Source organism: Motacilla alba, chromosome 1 (genome assembly GCF_015832195.1).
Source record: "Motacilla alba alba isolate MOTALB_02 chromosome 1, Motacilla_alba_V1.0_pri, whole genome shotgun sequence".
In the NCBI taxonomy this organism is placed as follows: domain Eukaryota; kingdom Metazoa; phylum Chordata; class Aves; order Passeriformes; family Motacillidae; genus Motacilla; species Motacilla alba.
The window spans coordinates 13,667,241-13,688,469 of NC_052016.1; the positions used below are offsets into that span (position 1 = coordinate 13,667,241).

Sequence of the window (21,229 nt, forward strand, 5' to 3'; positions counted from 1 at the left end):
GGTTTTGGGTTCCTCTTTGGTAGAGTTCAGTTTTAAGTCGAAGACCACTGCCATACCTTGTTTAAATTGTATATTTGGAATTTATTATTGTGACTTAAACTTTTAGGTTCTCATGGCCACTTTCTGAGGCTTTGTTTTATAATTGTTCTGGAACATAAATTGTAGGTGGTAAGAGTAAGATTTGGAGGGGAGAAAATGACCACTCTAAACAATTTATTTCTGTATTGTCTTCGGTGTACAGCAAGGAAGCAAAGTGCACAGCAGCAATATTACAAAAACTTTTATGTCACATTCAGGACACCGTGGTGCTGACTTGGGATTAGACTGAATTACATACACAATTCTAATCCACAGCTGTATGCAGAGGAGACGAAATAGTGATTAAAGATCTTGAGATGTGAATTAAAAAGTTAGCTTAATGTTTGAAGGAGGTTTCTGCAATGTTAGCAGGTAAAAGGATCATAATGCACAGAGTACCTGAGCTTATGCCATTTCAGAGCAGCTGTACTGCTGTAAGCAAAGATGCCACAGAGATTGAGGTGATGGACTTGGATTAGGGGGAGAGCTGCCTTTCCTGGGAGATGGGCAGAAATCAATTGCTCTTTATTAAGAGCTTATCCATAACAGCCTAAGATGCTTACAAATCTATAAAACATTTCCAGCTTCTGCTGCAGGACTCTTAAAGTTGCAGTTTTTCAAGCCTTTTCAGAAGTGACTGACTGAGTGCCCATTTCACAAGGCAGAAATTGTGCCAGTGGAGCACAACTGCAGGGTGTTAAATGGATGCAAGTTACACCGATGTGTTTATTGCAGCAAGAGTTTGCAGTCCTTTATGGTTCTGGTACTCCTTGGAACAGCCAAGTTCTGAGAGGTGGAATAGCAAAGAAGAACTGAAGAAAAGATTTGGCAGGTTTCTTTTTTGTTGTTCTTGGCATAGTTTTGTCTCTTCACAACTTTGTGTCATCACTGTTGTCACTGTCTGCTCTTGTGGAGGCAGCTGATTGGGAGGAGGAGGATGAGTCTGCCTGCAGAGGAGTAACAAAGATGTTATTATTTTCAGTTTGTAAACATGTTTGATAGTCTGCACTGTTGCAGACTCCTGTTTTCATCTGCGCTAATCACACACTTGTTTAGATGACTGAATGAACCAACAAATACCATATTTGTTGTTGAAGGTTTTTTTTGGTTAAGTACATTTTCAGAGAATTTTGTTCAATAGAGGGTTTCTGTTGTTGAATTCCCATATCTGCACAATTTGAACACAAAAGAGGTGCTAACTTCTGCAAAATGCAGCTTGGGTACTAAGACATTCTTGAAAAAACTTGCAGACAAGGCTAATGAAAAATAAATGGGAAACACTATTGGTCTTGTCTGTCTCTTGCATGATCAGAAAATAAGCATTTTAATATTGAAGGCTGACCTCAGAGGGTTAAAAGTGTTTCAAGAAGTAGCACTTTCTTGCTTTTCTGACTTTAGTCATGCTTTGGATGTTTTCTAGTGGTATGAAGTGAGTAAAATAATTTCAAATCAGCACATTGCCTAGAAAATGTTATAACCTATCACTTGCTGTTCCTTCTCCAAAGTGATCCATTTTGAAATATTTCATGTGGTTTTCACAAATGTTATGTTTTCTGTTTAAGTACAGTTTCTGTTTTATTTAAGCACTTTCCCCTCCACTTCCACAATTGTATTGCCTGTTTCCCATCTTTGGGATTACTGTATTTGGATTATCTTGTTCCATAAAATCTCTTGTATGTGCGTTCTTTATGTGATTTAATATTGCATTAAAGATACTCACCTGTATTACTTGTGGGGAAAAGAAGAGTTGTTGTGATAATTAACAGCTTTCCTTTTAATAACTTGCTAAAATCCAGGCTCAAGTTAACAATCCTAGCTCTGGAAAACTTACTACCTGAAAAAAAAAGTGGTTTTTCCATCCCCTGTGTGATCCCTCAGCATCTGCCTAATGCAGGATTACTCACCCTTTCCCTTGGCTCAGGTGAGTTCCTCTCTGGCTCTGGTGGATGGTTTTCTGTGTGAGCAGGAGGCTCAGGGGTGTCTGACTCTGCCATGGAGGCTGTGATGGTAATGTTTTGGCCTTGGAAGTACCTGTAAGCATCTTTGCTGCACACCAGCAGTGTCAGTCTGTCCCCAGCGCTTTGGATCCTTGCCACCACTTTGTCATAGGATTCGTTGGTCACATTCACTCCGTTCACTTCCACCAAGAAGTCGTTGTTTTCCACACCTGCTGTGCCAGCTGGTCCCTGGCTTTGTACCTGCAGAGGGGAGTTCAAAGCAGGCTCTTGGCAGATAGCTTGGAAAGATGCATGAACAGCTGAGGCTTAGCTGTGTTACTGCTTTCCCTAGAGGATGGTGAAATAAGCATGGGGAAGGGGAGATTCGTGGGGCAGGAAGGAATTGGGATGGGCAATGGGCCCAGACATAATAAACATGGAGCCCATCAGTTTGAGATTTTAAAATGTTTCTTGATCTTGATTGACTTGTATTATGGAAATATGGCATGGTAGAGCCATGAAGACAGGTAGAAAAACAGTTTTCTAACTATTTAGAGGTCTCTGTCCAATAACTTCAAAGTTTAGTACAATTCACAAGTCGCTTAGTAATGAGTGGAACCTCTCCTCTAAAGAAAGCTGAAGTTACAGATGTAATTTGGAACAGAAGCAATTTGGTTCTTACCAGCTGTGGAATTCAGAGAAGGTGGGTAGAATTAGAGCAAAGGTGTCTCTTCTATAATTAAGCTGTTCTGCAGTAAAAACCAATTCTGTCTGAAATACTAATTCTGGTGTGCCAGATTCATGAATAAAAGCAGAAATTATGCAAAAGTTGAATTCTCCTTCCCTCTAGATGTCTAACCATGAGAAGGAATGTTTCCTGGTGCTCATTTTTTATCTTGGGCCAACAATGTTAGTCTGACTTAAACAATTCTAGCTCTGATCTGAGAGCATTGGAAAAGAGACTTTAGTGGCTTTTCTTGCATTTGTTTGCAGGATGGAGGGGAGGAAGCTGCCCAACAGACTGTTTGAGCTTCTCCTTGCTCCTCATTCTTCATTAGTACCTCAGTGATGAACAATCCAGGTTTGTTTTTGATCATGTTTAAACTGAAGCCAAATCCATTAGGTCCTTTCACCATCTTGCAGATCCTTGGCTTGTGGTTCACTTTCTGCTCAGTGTGCAACTCCACTCTTTCCTCCATTTTAGCTGGGGTTGAATCCTGTGCTTTGTAGTAGTATGAGAAAGGGGAAATTTGAGCCTGAAAAAATTGACAAAATTAAAATAAAAATTTCTTTTGTGAAATCTGTTTCGGGCTGTCATGCTCAACATATTTTGTTTGAAACTTTGTTAATGACTCAGACTTTAGCTGCTGTGAAGAATTCTTCCCTGTTCTAAATGGAAAACTACAATGTTGATCTATGTGAGAAGGGAAATTTGTTATTTATAAATAGTTACACAGTCATGTAGCTCTGAATTTGATGTCTTAACAGCAAACCTTAACCTTGATTGTGATGTGTTTGAATTTAGAATTGTTGAATAGTGTCTAAAAATCAGCAAGAGGCCAGAGATTTGGGTGTTAAGTGACTTCCTGTACCAGTGTAAGTGGAGTTGCTGGAATACAGGTGTCTCAGACATTTCCTGTAAGTTGAAAAAGTGTCAGAGTAGATTGGCTGTTTCATTGTGGTAAATTATCAATTCCTAGCAGTAGTTTGCATTTTCTTACCAGTTTGTACATGCTGTCAGTTTCCTTATCCACCACCAACAAGGAGGTTCTTTCCTCAGACTGCTTAATTTTTCCCACTACGCTTTCGTGATCCAGCCCATCCACTCGCTCGCCGTTGACAGCCACTAAGATGTCATTGTCCTTTAGACCTGCCATGGCTGCTGGGCTTCCAGAATTAACATCTTTGATTACGTGGTCTGAGATAAGAAGGGGAGAAAAATTGCTGTGAAGGCAGAGCTTGGTGAGTTTTAAAGACATTAAAAAGCATGGCAAATGTAAATGAATTGCACTTCGGGTTGAGGCTGTTTTCCCTGACGATTTCTCCTAGATGGCCAGTAAGAAGCCAAAGAGAATGAGGGCTGCAAACATCATATAGGAAGAAATGGTACAGCAAACGTCGTGGTCTGTGTGTTAACTTGGATCTTACCACCAGTATTCTGTTCCATCCGTAGATAAAATCCATAACCGCTTTTTCCTTTCTGGATCTCAATAAGTCGAGGTTTGAGGGGAAGCAACCTTAGGCTGGCGCTCTCTTTGCTCAGTGCCATCCTCTGGCTTGTGAAATAGCGGTCTGTTTCTTCATTTGAAAGTAGAAACATAACATGATTTTCAGACTTCTTTACCTGTGACAGCACATGTACAGTCTCAGATGTCACCCCTTCAACAGCACGTGGGAATTGGGGATATTTGGTAACTGGTGCACTGATACACAGCGGAGTCTGGGTGCTGTTAGTGCAGCCCATGCTACTATAAATTGATTTTTCTTTCCCCTCTCCAGTCCAGAAATCTGGACCATGACAAAATCAAGGGCATGTAATGAATGAGCAAATTTTCCCCATTTCGTACTGTGTTCCTGACCTGTAGGGAATTACCTGTGGAGGGCCATGGGGGAGGCATACAGTGTTGTAGAATCCAGTGAGCCTGAGTAGATACAGTTTGGCTGTTCTAGGTGTGGAACTCTCTAATATAGACTTACTGTGCCATCTATACCACTATTTTAGATAACAGTGACATGAGTCAAGTTTCTGTCTCTCTTGGTCCTCTTCTGTCTCCCTGTATTACTGATTCTGAGGTGAGGTTGTTTTTTTCTCTCTGTCCAACCTCTCCAAGTCGGTCTTTCTCTTAGTCCTTTCTACTCTAATGGGTATTCTTTTTAGTCATCTTAACCAGTGTCACTCTGCTGCTGGTGTTGCAGTAGCTGAAAGAAACACAGGTGTTGCACGATTCCATAGTCAGCCATGTGCACTGAATGCTGCTGGAATGCTGGAGTCTCATGGCTCTCTGAGATCTCTTCAGCTCCAGCTGCGTTTTAGCAGTGCCAGCAGCGGAAAGCTGGAAGCCTCATTAGCATTGTTCTTTGCAGCCAATTAGTGAAATTACTTGCACAGTAAATTTCATGAGTTTTGGACTTCTTCACAGGAGAAAGAGGACTACTGTCTAAAATCATGAAATCTTCCCTGCTCCATGCTGACTGTATCATCCAAGGCTTCCTTCTTGCTGCCCTGGAAACCACATTTGATGACTTGCTCTTCTGCCATTAGCAGCATTTCCAGGACTTCTAGGGAATGGATTTATTTAATACGGTTCCTGGCAGCAGTATACTTGTGTTATTTAAAATCCTTTGGCCTGTCTTAATGGCAGTGTTCATTGAGAGGCATTTCAAGAGGCTGCCTGATAACAGAGCCAGCACAGAGGGTTATGCTGATGTGCTGGTGGTACATGAACAGCAGCTCCCAAGATTTACTGTGAAGTGCTTAAATCAGCCAGCCTGGCCTCCTCAGTAACCCTGATAGGTTGCTGTGAAAGTAGGCCAGAACAGAAGATAAATCAATACCTTTTCCACCACTTCCTCGTGGGTGTCATTTTCCACATTTTTTCCATTGATTTCAATCAGGCGATCGTTATTTTGGACACCAGCCTTTGCAGCTGCTCCTTGTGATGAAAGCTCTACTATGAACAACCCCTTCTGTCCTAAAATAAATGAAAACTCATTACACAGGGTAAGTCACTGCAACAGGCCTGAATATAGCAGTTAAGGAAACCCAGCACTGATGTCCTCAGAGATTCTTGGCCTCTGCTTGCATGCAGATTACAGGAGCACCACAACCTTCCATACAGACACTCCTCTGTCTCTTACTCTGGCTTGGAAAAATCCCTTCAGTGGTGGAGGGAGATATTTGTTCGCTATCTGCTGTTCAAAATGGTGTTTATTTCTCTACCAGGAGTGCAAAGTGGCTGATTAACATAGCTGAAAAGGATTTGATTCCTATTCACCCCCCACCCTCCTTTCCCCCCATCATTTTGAAGAGAGAAGCTGCTTTTTCTCTTGTTTTATACATTTCATAATTTCCTGTGTTTGGAAGCTTTCTATGTTTGGTCCTTCAATTATATTGCATTCCAAAATACCCTTTAGAGTGCTCTTTAGAGGTGGTGCTTTCCAGAAGACCTCCCTCTTCCGTTGACTGGCCTTGGAAAAAAGGCATATATGGAAAAGGTTCAAAATCCTTTTCTATCTAAATGAATTAACTTAAAAATCAGGAAAAGCATTTATTACAGCTGTCTAGAACCTCATGTGCTGATTCCTGAGGTGATTTTGAGGAATGGAACAGGACTTAGCACATTGAGTGTGTATCTAGTGTTTGAGCAGGGACTGTAAATTTGGTTTTGTTAAGTGGGCTTAAATAACAAGCAGAAAATAGCTTATTATTTCTCTCTCTCTTTTTTTTTTTTTTTTCATCTGTTTTGCACTCCATGAGAAGCATGGTCCTCAGAAAACCTTGCACTGTAGATGCTGTACAGAAATGTTCTGGGGATGGATCTGAGCTCATCCTGCTACTTCTCACTTCCTTTCTGTTAGCAAGAGCAGTTTGTGTCTCCCCACTAGCCCCCACATGTTAACTGTGGCTGCCTCTGTCCCTGCAGCCAAATATATACATATTTATATAGATCCCCAGTTTCTCCTCTGCAGGCTCTCACCTTCTGTGCTTTTCAGGGAGAAGCCGTAGCCTGTCTCCTCCCTCACCAGGTAGCAGAGCCGGGGCTGTGGAACTGCAGTGGCTGTGGATGGTGGGCATTGCTGCTCCTGCTGTTGTCCTGTGGATGCCTTTTGACCCAACCCTTCCAAGTTCACTCCCTCCTTTTGTGCCTTTTCATAGGATGCGTCATCCAGAACGAGGAGCACAACGGAATTCCCGCTGTTTCTGACCATCTCCACCACCTGTAATGGGCAAGGGGAAATGGAAGCAGGCACTGGAGTGATGAAGCTAAAAGCTTTCTCTAGGAAAAGCTGCACTGTCCACTGCCTTTGTTGTCTCACCCCCTGCTCATGCACTAGGGAGGCATTCCATGCCCGTGGTGGGTAAGGAATGATGCAGGGGGATACTCAGAGTACTTGGCTCTGCTCCTGGATTTCCTAGCTATAAAAACTGGAAGAAAAAGCCTCCCACAGCGGCTGTGGGCCTGGGGCACGGCGTGGATCTGAGAGTGAGCAGATTTGTACCTGTGCATGTTCCTCCTTGTCCACGAAGACGCCATTAACCCTGAGCACTCTGTCTCCATCCTGCAGGCCAGCCCTGGCGGCCGGGCTGTCGCGCTCCACGTTCCGGATGATGTGCCCTGCAGTGTCCTGCTCGATCCGCAGGAAGAAGCCGTACTTCTTTTGGGGCTTCTTGCTCACTGTGCACTCTCGGGGCTGCAGAGCAGAAGTCATCTCTACCAGACAGGATGGAAAAAATACCTGTGAGTAAGAACAGGAAGCTTACCTAGCGTATATTCCCTCTAATTGCATGTCAAGAGGGTTTGCTTCAGAATTCTTGGCGTGGTTTTTTTTTTGGTGTGGAAGTTTTTTGTTTGTTTACTTTGGTTTTTGTTTGTTTGTTTGTCTGGGTTTTTTGGCCCCAGGAAATCCAGCTGTGCAAAGCTGAATTTAGTCAACAAGGCCAACGAGAAGAAACCAAACCCATTTCCCTGACCCTCCTTTCTTTTTTTTTTTGTCACTGTATCTCAAGTAAAGTTAAGCAAAATGCAGAATTGAAATAAGAAAAGTCTGCCTGTGAAAACATCGTAAGGATTGTGGAAAGGGTGTAATACCAGGATTAAGTCTTACAGAGGAAATGAAGTTTTGGGAAAAGGGAATGGAGTGAAGGGATTGTTCCCCTCCCTTTGACACTTGGGGGACCACATGTGAGTACTGTTCCCAGTTTTGATCTCCCCTCATAATTGCCATATTTGAGCTAGTTCACAGAGGGAATTTTGGTTCTGAAACACTCTTTAAGGAGGCTGAGAGAGCTGGATTTGTTCAGTCTTGGGAAGAGAAAGTAAAGGGAAGATCTTACTGATATTTTCCCTCTGCCTAACTGGATTCTGTGGAGAATACAGCCAGACTCTTGGAAATTAACAGTGGGAAGATGAGAGGGAGCAGACACAGGCTGCAGCACAGCAAGGGAAATTCCAACCAGACATCCATTAGGACAGCTTTTTTTCTTGGAAGCAGTCAGATATGACCAGAAGTGCCCAGAGAGGCTGTGAAATCTCTGTCCTTGGAGATACCTGGATTGGGCCCTGAGCAACCTGATCTAAGCTGGCCCTGTTTTCTATGGGTCATTGCACCAGGCAACTTCTAAAAGTCCCTTCCTACCCAAACTGCTCTGGGAGGTAAAGAAATTGTGGTTTGGGTGAAGCTTGTCATGCAGGAATAGCACATATGGAAGGTAAATAACAGGTGGGACCAGGGAACATCTCCCAAGACATTGTCCTGCCAGAGATCCATGAAGCTGGGGGAACAAGACAAATGAAGACAAATTCCTCCAGTTGGAAAATCCAGGTAATTAACAACCTTGGTTATTACTTTACTGGAAAGATTTTTTTTTCCCTGTCTCTTTACTGACAGAAGTCAGTTCTTTAGATCTGCTGGCAGTCAAATCCTTCTGTTAGAGCAGCTTAGTGCAGAGCCACTGCTGTGGCTACCCATGGTGCAGACTCTTTGCTACGGGAGCTGAAGCTGCCCTGTTGATGTTACTTGGGCAGCACGTAGAACAGCATGGAAATGGGGGGTGAGTTTGGCAGAGGTGTCACTGGAGCTGAAGAATACAGGAATTTCAGCTTGCAAGGATATGAAGCCTGCAGATCATGATTCACTTGTAGTCCATGGTCAGGTGCCTTGAGCATTTTTGGGGTCTCTGTGTATTGCATTGACATTAACTAATAAAGGGATGAACTTTCTTGTTATTTGAACATGGTTTAGAACACTTCAGCCTGTATCAATTGCAAGTACAATTCAAAGTAGCTTTTCTTGACAAACACTGGGAAACTGTGATAATTCCAGAAATTACCATGTAAAACCAGTACTACACAGAGCTGGAGAAACAGTAGGCTTCTATGGGAAAAAGAATGTATTTATATTTAGAAGTGGAGAAAATATTACAAAGCACTGCATACGACACCTTTTGATCTGTGCAAAATTATTTGTTTTGCAAAATGGAGTTTTCAAAGGGAAAAGGGATTAGGAAAAAGGGAATTTCTTACCTTTATGTCTATGTAGAGCAGCCTTCACTGGAGCTCTCTTTTGCTGCTCCTCCTGTGGCTGTACGTATAAGTAGGACTGGACTTTGATTGGGCAAAGGTTGATTTAAAGGTGATTTATTTAACCAAGTTTCACTGAATGCGTGATGCCTTGATAGGCTGTCTTGTCCTTGTGGGCAGAAATGCTAATCACATGCATTTCTCATTAGCTTTGCATTTTGTCCTACTGATTTTGTACTCAAAAACTCACTCAAGGAGGTCATCTGAGGCAAGCCTGACCTTTGCTCTGGGCTAGAGCCTTCTTCTGCTCTGAGAAATGTCTTAAAGGGAGCAGGTTTGGGTGCTGCTGGATTGACCTGGGCCAGCAGCATTTGCTTGCAGGTTAGGAAGTTACTGGTTAAAATCTGTATGCCTATTGTTGGATGAAAAAAAATAGGGACTGTGTCAGGCTAACCTTGACCAGCAGCCAGATGCCCACTGAGCCACTTTCAGCCCCTTCCTCACCAGGACACTGGGAGAAAATAGGATGAAAAAGCTTGAAGAATTCAAGATAAGGACCATTTCTGGGACAGAAAAAAAATGGGTTTGTGACTGAGGGGTGGGCCCTGACTGTTGAGGCCATAACACATGTGAAACATGCACTGTGATCAAGTGACCCATGTAGGTAAATCTCCCTGGAGCAGGGGGAGGGAGGTGTCTGTGATATCAATATGGTGAGGCACGGCAAACTGGCCGCACTGTAGGTGCACTGGGAAAGGCACTGTGGACCTTGGGAAAAGGAAAGTGCATTTGTGGGATTGTCTTTGCTCAGGGACCCAGGTGCACTTGGTGCAGGAGAAAGTGGAAATCCGCTGTGTACCTCAAGGACATTTATCCCTGGCAGAAAACAATCCATTTGTATGGTATAGGAAGGAATACAGCAGGGATCATCTGAACCAAAAGAGAATGAGCCTCACCAGGAACCATGTGAGTGCAGTGCTGACCCACCCCAAGTGGTCTTGTTGCTTAACAATCCAGTGTGGTGCTGTCCTGAGTGATCCTCTTGACAGATAGGACCAAAGTAATTGGCTGTTCTTATGGAAATTTGGGGGAGGGAGGGTGTGGAATGGGGGGATAATACCTGTATATAAGTCAAGGGACAGGGTATAGTGGTTATAGAGGACGTGTAAACCTGACTGTTGGATGTTAAGATGGTTTAGGTACGTAGAGTAAGTGTTGGTAAGAAGCAGTTTCAGGAAAGACAAATAGATAGAATGAAAAGGTTTGAGGAGGGTATAGAAATGAAGCAATGTATGAGTGGCACAGAGGATACATGATCAATACAATATCTCAGATCACACATTATATGAATGGTGTGGAAGGAGGGGTTGGCATTGTGCTGTGTCTGGCTGGAGTGAACTCTCCCCTGGCAGCCTTTGTGGTGCTGTGCTTTGCATCTGTGGCTAAGACAGTGTTGATGCTACACCTCTTTTTAAGCTGCTGAGGAACACAGTTTGCTTCCTCTCATGGCTTTTCTCCCCTTCACTCCTCCCAGACTACAGGGAGGGGACAGAGTGGTGACAGCTGACCTGAACTGTCCAAAGGGATATTCCATATTCCACACCCTTTGATGTCGTGCTCAGCATTAAAAGCTTGGAGGAGGAAGCTAAAAGGTAAAAGGAGGAGGAAGGGCAGCTGTTTGTGATTGTGGTGGTCTTCCCAAGCAGCTGTTGTGCATGTTGAGGTGCAGCTTCCCACAAAGGTAGCTAGAGATCTGCCTGCTGATGGGAACAAGGGAATGAATTCCCATTTTTCTTTACTTGCATGTGCAGCTTTCCTTTCCTCTCCTTACCGAGCTATCCTTATCTCAATGCATAAGTCTAGCCTTTCTTTTATTTTGTCCCCATTCAGCAGGAAAGGAGTGAGAGGGAGTCAGGGTGGGTGTTTGGCTGTTGGCTGGGGTCACAAGGGCATACCTTATCCATGAGCATGTGCAGGATATACTTATGGGCATGGACTGACCTGAGGGTGTTTCTCATGTTTAGAGGTGGAAGCCTCTAAATTTGAGATACCAGGGTAATTACTAAACTGGCTGTGTGAACTTCTTGTTAAAAAATCTAATTCAATTTTAACAAGCTTTAAAACTGCTTGTTTCTCTCATTGACTTGCTGTGGAATTGGATTATTAGAAGTAATACCTGTGTTTTCCCTGGCTGTCTGCTCTGACTGTTTAATTCCAAGGGAAGGTAACAGAAGTGATCATAACCCAAATGTGCTACAGCATGACAGTCATTGGTGTTGTAAAAGCCTTACTGTAATCCACTTACCCCAAGTGGATTTGCAAGCTGTTGTGGCTTGGAGTTGCTCCTTTTGGTACAGCTCCAAACCCACAAAGTGAAGTTGGTGAGCCCTGGTGTTTTAAGGACCAGACAAGGAAGGACATCAGAGTGCCTCATCAGCCAAGATGGGAACTCTACAAGGATCTCAGGTCAGCATACAAGGAAACGGCACCTGATCCAAGATTTATTTTTTTAATTGTAGTGCCACTGCCGTGGTCAAGTAAGGTAATTTTGGGTCCTGACAGGAGTTTTCCAAGAAAAAGGTGCTACACAAATCTAAAATGTTAGTGAAGCTCAGAAGCTCAAAAATTTTCCTATCCTTCCACTAGCAGAATGAAAATTATTTGAGAATTGATCAGAGTAAAGGTAGCTTGTAATGTTTCCTTTTCTCTTGAGCCTTTTGCAAGAGTGTTCTCAAGTGTATTCATACAGCTACAAAAATGAGGAACATAAAAATAAAAAAGAGAAGATATCTTACTTTTTAACACTGTGAAAAGTGGTAAAATCTGGAAAAAAAAACCCTCTTAATTTACAATATTCCTATATTGCAGGAGTTGGCAACAGTGACTTAGGTGGTGTGGTTCTATTACCACAGGGACTAGACTTAGGGGGTCTGCTTTCTCCTAATTATGTCTCTTTCCAACTGTAGCCTGGTTGTAGTAATGCATGCATGAACTTTTGTTTCTAGTGTCATGGTGTTATCCTGTAGGATAACATTTACAAAATATTTTCTGCAATTTTTTTTTGCCAAATCTTTCCTGACGTTTGGTTAGAAAAAAATTCTGTGAAACTCACCTGTGTTAGCAGAAATGGTCAGAAATAAGCATTTTCTGGTAGCTCTAAGTGTTCACATTGTTTCCTCAGTGTGTTGGGTGAATGGAGAGAAGCACCTTTGTTCTTAATTTTGGCACTTGCTGGGATCTCTGACCTTACTAAATTCACAAGTGAAGTATGTCTTTAATATGAGTTTAAATTTACAAAGCTCAGTTGACTAAAAGGTGCCTTTTGTTATTAACACCATTTTACAAGGCGTCTAGCCCTAAAATTGAATGAATATACTTCATGTGTTTGGTCCTGAAAATAAAGTTGTGCTCAAATGATCTGTAACACTGCCAGCATTCTTCTGTTGACAAAAGGTTTATGTGGCTATTTTGGTGTAAAAATGTTCCTTCTTTGTTATGGTGACTCACTTTCTTGCCTGGGAGCACGTACCTCTCTTAAAAATTTGTGTGATGAGGGTTTCTAAATAGTGCTTGTTCACCTATTGCTTACTGTAGACTTGCTGACCAGAGGCTCACTTCTCTTCTTGCAGTGCCATCCTTTTCTTGGATTCATAACAAAGCAGTTAATGAAAATTCATGGTCAAATATTTGGAAGCATACTTTATTTGTTGCTATATTTAAGCCTTTCAGAATCACTGCAGCCCTTTCCTTTTGCCCCTTCTTTTGCCAGTGATGGTTTTTCCACTTTAGTTTGGCAATTGTTGTACAAAGTGCCATGTGATTTAGTAATAGAAATATTTGGTTCACTGAAGTCCTCTGCGATCATGAAGCAAAGTCCATTTGAGCTACCAAATGAATCAGTTATCCTGTACAAAGCCAAGTGGTAATTAATTCTCTCTCCTCTGGTGACCACATGCTTCTGACATGGTAAAGAGGCTCGGAGAAAAAAAAGGAGGGGAAGCAAATGTTGCAATCCTACTGGTTTGCAGGATCCTAGAGGAAGGGCAGAATACCCCTCCTTCGAGCATTTTGGGCTTATGTCTTCCTAAAAAGTAGGAGAGGGAAAAAAGTTAATTTGCTGTCCCTGTGTTTGCAGCAAAGAGAGGTTTTCTATCCCCTGGATCTGTCAGCAAGGAGCTACAGTGGCAGTCCTCTTCCCCCAGGCTTTGCTCTTTGTGCTTTAAATATTGAACTGTTTTCCCAAGTGCCCTTTTTACTGGAGAAAATAACTCTGAACAATGCTTTCTTCTCTAGAATGTCCTGTATTGATCAAGAATTTGGGTTTTTAGGTGCAGAATTTACTACTGAGTTAACTGTGAGTTCCTCCTTTGCTGCGTATCAGACTGAAATCAGTGTTGAAAACCTGGAAATTTCTGTTGCAGAAAAAAAAAAATCAAAGGTCTTAAAAAGGAGGGCTTATGCAAGCTAAGTGGACTTTTTGGTGGATTTGTTCTAGTAAATGGCAGTACACACGTGGATGTAGTCACATGCATGCACAGCAATCAGGCTGTGTGCAGCACTGCTTGGGTAACTGAAGCTGATGTTGGTGAGATTAATGCTGCTTGAATGGAAATGCCTTTGGAATTCTCCTCTTCCCTCAGGCCCTGAGAAGACTTTTCAGAAAAGTCTTCCCAGTACCTTGAGAAGACTTTTCATTCCAGCTCATCCCACTGGACATTTTCTGGATGTGCATTTCTTCAGTTTTGTCTTCCAATTGCTGTATCATTTGGTACTCTTTGGACATGCAGGATGCTGAGACATAAAAAATAATGTCATAAATTTACAAGTCTGGCTTTTCCCATCCAGCTCATGGATTTTTCTTTTTACTACAGTATGTACCCTTATAATTTTTTTTTTTTCTCTTGACCTATAAAAGAAAAGCGTAAGTTACTTACCTTCTCTGTTGCATGTGCATTTCTTGCCCTTTGGAGATAGATTTCTGAATTTGACAGTCAACTGTGTTCCTTTTCTTTTAAGCTTTTGAAGTGTAGATATAATAACCATGTCTAATTCACTATTTTCCTCAAGGAGTACAATGAAAAGGTGCTTATACAATTACCAGAGAAAGCATCTACCCTTCCTCCAGAAATACAGCTCAGTGAGACATGAAGTATTCAGGCCTAAGGCATCGATTTCTCTTTCTCTTCCCTTCTTCCATTCCTCTTCTTGTTCCCTGTGTCTTGTCCTACTCCACCCTCCAAGTCTGTAATCCTTTAAGGAAATGTCCCTAATTTCTGTGTTAACCTGTCTGTAGTAGTCAGTGTTTAGTTTCACTTTGCCAGTAAAGGCTCTATTCTGAGATTTCATTACCCTAAGATCAGGCTGAACTGATATTTGGAGTGCTTGGGTGCTTTAGCCTCAGCTAATTAGGACCTAACTTCTGCATCAAATTTCTCATTGGGTGCATTCACTCTTGCAGCAAGAAGGATTTAAATTGGACTAACATTCATTTACCTTTCTATCTGAGATCAGTGAACATAATGGAAAAAAATCTGAATGTAGCCTTGAAAACAAAGAGAAATACAAACTTCCTGTAGGTTTCCATCTTCTTGGTTGCTGTATATTGGCTTTTGTGTTGGGAGAACTATTGTGTTCTGCTCTGATGAGGCTTTTGTGATGCTTATAGAACTTTTAATAGAAACGTGAGGGTGGATAATGCCTGGTCTTTATTAGTTCTTGTCACTTTGTGGCTTTGAAAAGCTTGTTATCTCTTATCACAAAAAGGAAATGGCTATTGCTATGTTTGGCACTGCAGAAATGCAGAATGCAGCCCTTTTCCCGTGTAACTATTGAAAAGCATTATTATAAGCTTTGGGAGGGATATAAATCTAGACCCTATTTGAACTCAAGATCAATAAATAAAAAATAGTATAAAATTAAATTATTTTAATATAGTGTAAAAGCCAGTAGAATTTGTATGAGCTTATATTTATTCTTTTAAAATTCCCTCCAAGTAAGCAACAGATCCTACCAGGAAACCATGCCTAAGTACTAAGGACAGGATAAATCTCAACAAAATGCATACATGGAGATTAGGTTGGTTTGATTGTAAGAGTAAAACTGGTTTTGGTTACAGCAGAATTTGTGCCCCTGATTTTACTGGAAGATGACACAAACTTCCTAGAAAATACCCATCTACCTCTTAGCCTTCTGCCTGCCTTGAAAATCACCCTGATCATCCTGACATGACTCTAGCAGTGCCTAAAAAAATGATCCTAAATGATCCTGAAATACTGAACTGGATTGAGAGCTGCAGTGAGTGGCACATGCCCTTTCAAGAAGTAAAGACCAGAGAAGGAAAAACAAAAGGTCCTGTTATCCACAGACACAATTGAAGTTGGTTCCTTGGCAGGTCATCCAGCAGAGGAAGAATTTAAAGATCTCTGTCACTGGGGAAGCCAGCATAAGCCTGAAAGAAACTCCTGTGTGTGGCAGTAAGTTCAGGGTTTGAGTCCTTACAGCCAGTGACTAGATCTCAAGAAGGTAAGCAGTAAATAATTTATCCTGATGTAATTTTTTTGAATTTGTTCTTATTTTTAATTTTAAAAAAAAATTAAATTTTTTTGCCTTGCAGGGAGCGTTTACACTGTTATCTCTTGGTTTTCATTTGTCTGTGCACATGAGAGATTCCCAGCAGAGTTCTTTAATGATTTCCTAAACTTAAACCACAACTTCTCACTGAGTCAGATTTTCTCATAATAATGGTTGCATTTTAAGCTGTTGCATGACTTAACTATTAGACTTTTTTTTTTTAAAGCTCACTGTGTCCTTCTGAAAAAGAGAATGATGGAGTATGAAGCCTCCTGTAATAAAAGGAAAAAGTGCCTAGTGCACACTCAAAGTGCATTTATATTAGGTAAGGTAATTGAAAATGAAGGATGTTGTCATTGTCTTAAACTCTCCTAGGGTTACTTTAGTGAGTGGCAATAATCTGTTGTTTTAGTTTGAGGGCTCGATCACTTGACTGTGTTACACTGTTGTTCCACTAGAATACTGTGAAGTTCTATATTTGATTAATTTAGCTAATAGTGCAGTCCTAATTTCTCAATGTTTGCATACTTTTTATTTGATTGACATAATTAATTTTGTTATATTGATTAAAAAAGTGGTGCATCTTGTCACTAAATGCTATCCTGTTTTAATTCAATATAGAAGTCCTGGGCTTTGATATTAATTTTTTAATTTTATTTTTCTGTCTTTATATAAGAAAGTAAAATTGACAGCCCATTTGTCATTTCTAGAAGCCAATGTATAAGATATGTAATAATGAAGTAGTACTCTAGAAAAGCAAATCCAGAGAACTAAGTCTGAAACTGAGGTAAAGCAGGAGGGTAAAAAAGTGCCTTTTATCATCATTGAGTTGTTTGAATATGTATTTTTCCCATGATGATGCATTTTTTTTAAACAAAGCACAATCAAAATATGAGGATTTCAATAGCTAAATTTTATCACTGTTTAATCTGTTGATTTAATATAAACACAGAGAAGAACTCCAACCATATTTTTTCCCTCCTCTTTCAAGAGGAGGAGTTTCTAAAGCAGGACACATGTAGGATACAGGAGGACAGTGGAGAACACACTGTCTGATCCTGTAATCTGTGTTTTTCCTAGTCCTGACTGCCTTGCAGTCCTGTAATGAAATTTGTTAACTGTTGTATTGAATCTGATGGATTTACCAAAGCTGGGCAGTCTGAGGAGGTCTCACTTCCCTGAAAGCAAATGGGCACACATTTGGATTTGCTCATCAAGAGAAACTTTGCTATTTTGATATTTACTTTTTTTTTGGTGGTTGGAATAGATTTCCCCCCTCTTAAGCCCTAAGCACATTGTCTTCCTGTGTTACTCAGCTCCAATGATGTTGAGAATGTGTGTGCAGCTCGCAGTGCGGGCTTCGAGCCTCCCAAAGCTTTTCTCAGTTAAAAAGCTTGTTCACTACCCTGTTTCTGAGGGAAAAACCTCAGAGACATGTCCAGTGCTGTTTGCTGCTGGATGTGAATCCAGAGGCTTCTCTGAGGAGCCTGAGTAACTGGGATTACACTGCACTGAGAGAACCAGTGCTGAATGGACTTCAGAGTGCACTGCTTGCTCTGCAGAAGAAGGGATTGCTTTGGGATTGCCCTGAGATGTGAGAGAGTGGAAGGAGAAGGGAAAAAACCACCTTGCTTTGCTCTCAGGGTTGTGCATGCTTTGTGAATGGCTGCTGCTTGTGTCTGAGGTCTCAACCTTTCATGTCTTCTTAAGGAAGTTTGGAAGCAGCTCTGGAAGTGAATGCTTTCCTGAACAGAGAGTTTATATTTTCAGTGAGCAGGTCTGGGACGCTGAACTGCTTTTTGTTAGTAGTAAAGGTTTGATTGCTTCAATGACTTGCAGAGGCTGTGGGCTGGCAGCTCCCATTATTCCCTTTCCATGAACCACTGGGCTCTGTGCACATCTGGAGCTGTTAAAAGAGCAGCTGAACTCGTGCTTGTTTCCTGCAGTCTGAAATTGAAACGTCTTCTGAGTCTTTTAAGAGTCTGAAAATCACTGGGCCATCAGGGAAGTCTAAGTCAAGCTGGCCTTAATTAATAAAAGCCAACAAAATCTCCTGGTCCTGGGTAGCTGACCCATAACTGAAAGTTTGACACCAGAGAGTGCAATGTGGGCCCTTTTAGAGCACCAACAGAGAGCTGAAAGATAAGCAAAAAATGCATAGAATAGTTAAAATAACACAGAAACCAACCAGACATTTAACTTCTTGCAATACAGCCTACACAGGAATTTCTATGCAGTATATAAAAGTGCAGATAAATGCTAATTTGTAATTTTTAATCCCATTTGCTGTCCTCCCCTGCCAACAAGATCAGGGCATACCCAAAATAACTGTTTTAACTCTCACAAGCACACAGAACACAAGCGCACAGCTTAAAAGGACCAGGCAATGTAGAACCATCAGAAATCTTTCCATGGCTAAGGTGAGAGGGGAAAAAAATCAATCCAAAAGCAAACAAACACTTTCTTTTGATTTTTAGTTTCCTGTTGAATCACAGAACCTCTCAAGTCATCTCTCCATCTAGAAAATGAAGGCCAAGCAAACCACTCATGTTTTCTCCTTTCCAGCAGTGTACCAAGTTCCACTTGCTGGTTTGGCACTTAAAGATGTTTCTAAAAGACAGCTTTGTTTGTCTAGGTAAAAGAAAAATCTATATTTTGAAGTAAAGAAGCTCTGCTGCCTCTTAACACTAGTCTGAAACAGGAGGATGTTGTGGTAAGCATTACCCTTTTTCCTTTCCAAATTTCTCTATTTTCCCCTGATGCTTACGTCAGAATTCTCCCACTTAAAGTACACTAATTAAGAATTTCTTAAATTATTGTAATAAGAATTTTTTTTCATCATTGAAAAGGAGATGCCAGTAGCATGTTGTTTAATATATTCATATTGGTGGGAGTCAGACTCGTACCTCTGCTAGCCAGATAATTTGATACAGGTGCTCTCTTGAGCAGTAGAAATAATTAAAAAGGAGTTTTGCTGGCTTTTGGCTTTTTTTTCATTCCAGTTTCGGAGTTACTTGGTGTGGCCAGGAGGTGCTGCCTGGGTACTGGGAAAGGAAGAACATCTATTGCAATAAGCTTCTGTTGAGGCATGATGTATTTCAGTCTTCTGTTTTCTCTATGCTCAATTTTGCCCAGAGAGCTGGGAGGTGAAACCTGATCCCAAAAGAGAACTATTTTGAGCCAATCAGTATTTTTAGGTTATCTTGCAATGGAACAGCTCAACATTTGATAAAAGGAAAAACCTTCAAATTGAAGAAATAAGAACAAAGAGCCCTCCCAAATATCCCTCTCCCCTGATACTTTCACTTGCTTATTTTTTGAAGAGAGGATGCTTTCCTCATCTTCCATTTTAATGAAAACAGCAAAGCTTATAGAGAATATTCTGTTGGCTGCAAATCTATGTTAGGAAATAAATTTTCTGTCCTCTTATGTAAAGGGAAAATACAGTTTTCATTGTGTTGCCTGTTATCCTGGGTGCTGTGTGCACATCTGAAGCACAAGACAGCCCCTCCTGTTACAGTGCGTAAACAAGTGGAGAAGAATGGGGAGGGAGGGGGATTGGCCTGGCACAAAGGTCAGCTCAGTTAATGCTAGCACTCTCCCACCACAGATCACAGCAGGCTGGAAATCATTTATGCATCTGCCACAAAATACTTGGAAGAAGGAAAGAACCTGGATTGGAGCTGCCTTATCAGGCACCAACAGAATCACAAATCATAAATCGAGACTCAGGGGTAAAAAAGAGCCAATAAGGACAACGAGACTGGGTTTGGAAAGGAGATGGAAAGCTTGCACCTCCCGCAAAACTCAGAACCCATGGCAAAAGTCATGTCCTCACTGAAAACTTCTGGAAATATGGGCAGTCAAGCAGTCAGACAGTGTCTGCTATCAGTGCAGAGCCAAAATAGAGAGTATTTTCCTAACTGCTGTGAGCTACTTCAAAATGGTGAGTGTAACAGGTGAGGGGCTTGCTTGTCCAGGGAGTTGGGAGGTGACATGGTGATGCCTCAGCAGAAATTCCTGCATGATAAAAGCCCTGTTCATGAAGATGTATCCTCTTCTCCTAGGGTGTGAAACTGAAATTGATTTCTGCCACACTGTGACATGTGCAATAAGTTTCATACTCCTCTGTCTCTTCATCTGTGCATGCTAAATGCAAGGCTGACACGTGAAAAATGTCAGGGATTTGTTTTAGATTGGCTGTGCATTTCTCTGAGCTAATGGAAATAGCTTCCCATGGGATTTTTACTCTGAGCACTGTTACCAGAGCTAAAAGAATTTGGGTGAAAAAAGCAGGGTGGGAAAATGTGTCTTAGTCTCGAGTTAGATGCAGGTCTACCCCAGCTCACCTAGCATCTGTTCTGGGTTCATAGCCACAGCTGCATTCACTGGCAGCAAAGTTATTTCACCTAAGATGGAGATCTATGAATTTTCTTAAATTGAGAACTTTGTGTGTGCAAACAGCCTGGCCTTATCACCTCAGGAATTCATTTTCATGTAAGTATAACTCAGGGAGAATTGGTGCTTAGAGGGAGTGGGACTTGAGGTATGGCAGCCACTGCTGGGAGTTGCTTGTTCTTTTTGAGGTGCCTTTTTAATTCTCCTGCTTCATTGGTTAGAAGAGAAAAAAAATATTGTGCAGAAAGGCTGGGGAGGCTGAAACACACAGTGGCAGTGCCCCTGTGCAGTCATTTCCCTAAGCATCTCCACTGGTCACATGGTGTGCTGTTCTCTACTTGTGCCCAGTGACTTCAGCTCCATACCCCCAGCAGAAGGAAATATCTATTTGGCCTAAGTAGCCAAGGTGGTGAGCTCCCAGAGCTTTTTTGGGTTGACTCTTATGTGTGTTGGGCTAAGAAACCAGCTCACATTCCTTCCAAGCTGTTCCCCAGCTTTGTTAAAATGTAGGAATTTATATTCACCTTTCTTTCTTCTTAAAGTTTTCTCCAAAATATTTTGACTAAAAAAAAATGAGAATTATGCCTTCAGTCATCTTTTTGACACCAATTTTTAGGTAAGGAGACATGCAGTTCTGCAGACTTTTATTTGCATGTTTGTCATTGTAATGCCATCAAGTGTGGCATTGCCAACTCCACAGAGAGTACAGAGGTTTACCTGGAATAGAACAAAGCTGTGAGAGCGCATTCTGGGCTGGAAAAGATGTGGCTGTGGTCATGATATCCTGGATAACTGTCTATGTCAAAGGCAAGAAGATATATACTTTTTTTTTTTTTCTGAAAATAAGGTCTATGATTGATTTTATAAAATCACAAGTCTCTTGGGTGCATTTCTGGAATTGTCTATATATTTATTGACACCCCTTCCTGTTTTTTTTTCCAGCTTTTTTTTCCCCAGTACTTTCTGGGACCTGCTTCCCATGCCAGGAGGTTTTCTCCTTTCTTC

General features: G+C 41.5%; 1 protein-coding gene and 1 long non-coding RNA gene across 4 annotated transcripts; one reads left to right on the forward strand and one right to left on the reverse strand.

The window, feature by feature from the left end:
• Positions 1–55: 55 nt before the first annotated feature.
• Positions 56–9,403, reverse strand: PDZK1 (PDZ domain containing 1). Of its 3 annotated transcripts, none has more exons than XM_038141438.1 (9): positions 9,260–9,403; positions 7,236–7,447; positions 6,713–6,953; positions 5,571–5,707; positions 4,164–4,359; positions 3,737–3,933; positions 3,077–3,271; positions 2,110–2,276; positions 56–1,025 (listed from the first exon to the last, which is right to left on the reverse strand). In XM_038141438.1, exons 2-9 carry the CDS (start codon positions 7,443–7,445, stop codon positions 791–793), a joined length of 1,578 nt encoding a protein of 525 aa, XP_037997366.1. In that variant the 5' UTR covers positions 7,446–7,447; positions 9,260–9,403; the 3' UTR covers positions 56–790. The 3 variants fall into 3 exon arrangements, with proteins under 3 accessions (XP_037997366.1, XP_037997382.1, XP_037997374.1); XM_038141454.1 differs by having other exon boundaries at positions 1,983–2,276; XM_038141446.1 differs by having other exon boundaries at positions 7,236–7,472; positions 9,260–9,369.
• Positions 9,404–13,785: 4,382 nt separating this feature from the next.
• Positions 13,786–19,773, forward strand: LOC119702831. Its single transcript, XR_005257455.1, has 4 exons — positions 13,786–14,126; positions 15,648–16,151; positions 18,462–18,539; positions 19,437–19,773. It is a non-coding gene; the product is annotated as an uncharacterized LOC119702831 (long non-coding RNA).
• Positions 19,774–21,229: the final 1,456 nt, after the last annotated feature.

Bases quoted from the DNA above. Each gene is read 5' to 3' on its own strand.
- PDZK1 (XM_038141438.1), bottom strand. From the start codon at position 7,445: ATGACTTCTGCTCTGCAGCCCCGAGAGTGCACAGTGAGCAAGAAGCCC. The intron at 3,934-4,163 runs GTAAGATCCAAG...TTCTTATCTCAG, and splicing joins GATGGAACAGAATACTGGTG to ACCACGTAATCAAAGATGTT. The intron at 1,026-2,109 runs GTACTTCCAAGG...ACTCCTCTGCAG, and splicing joins TGCAGCAAAGATGCTTACAG to GCAGACTCATCCTCCTCCTC.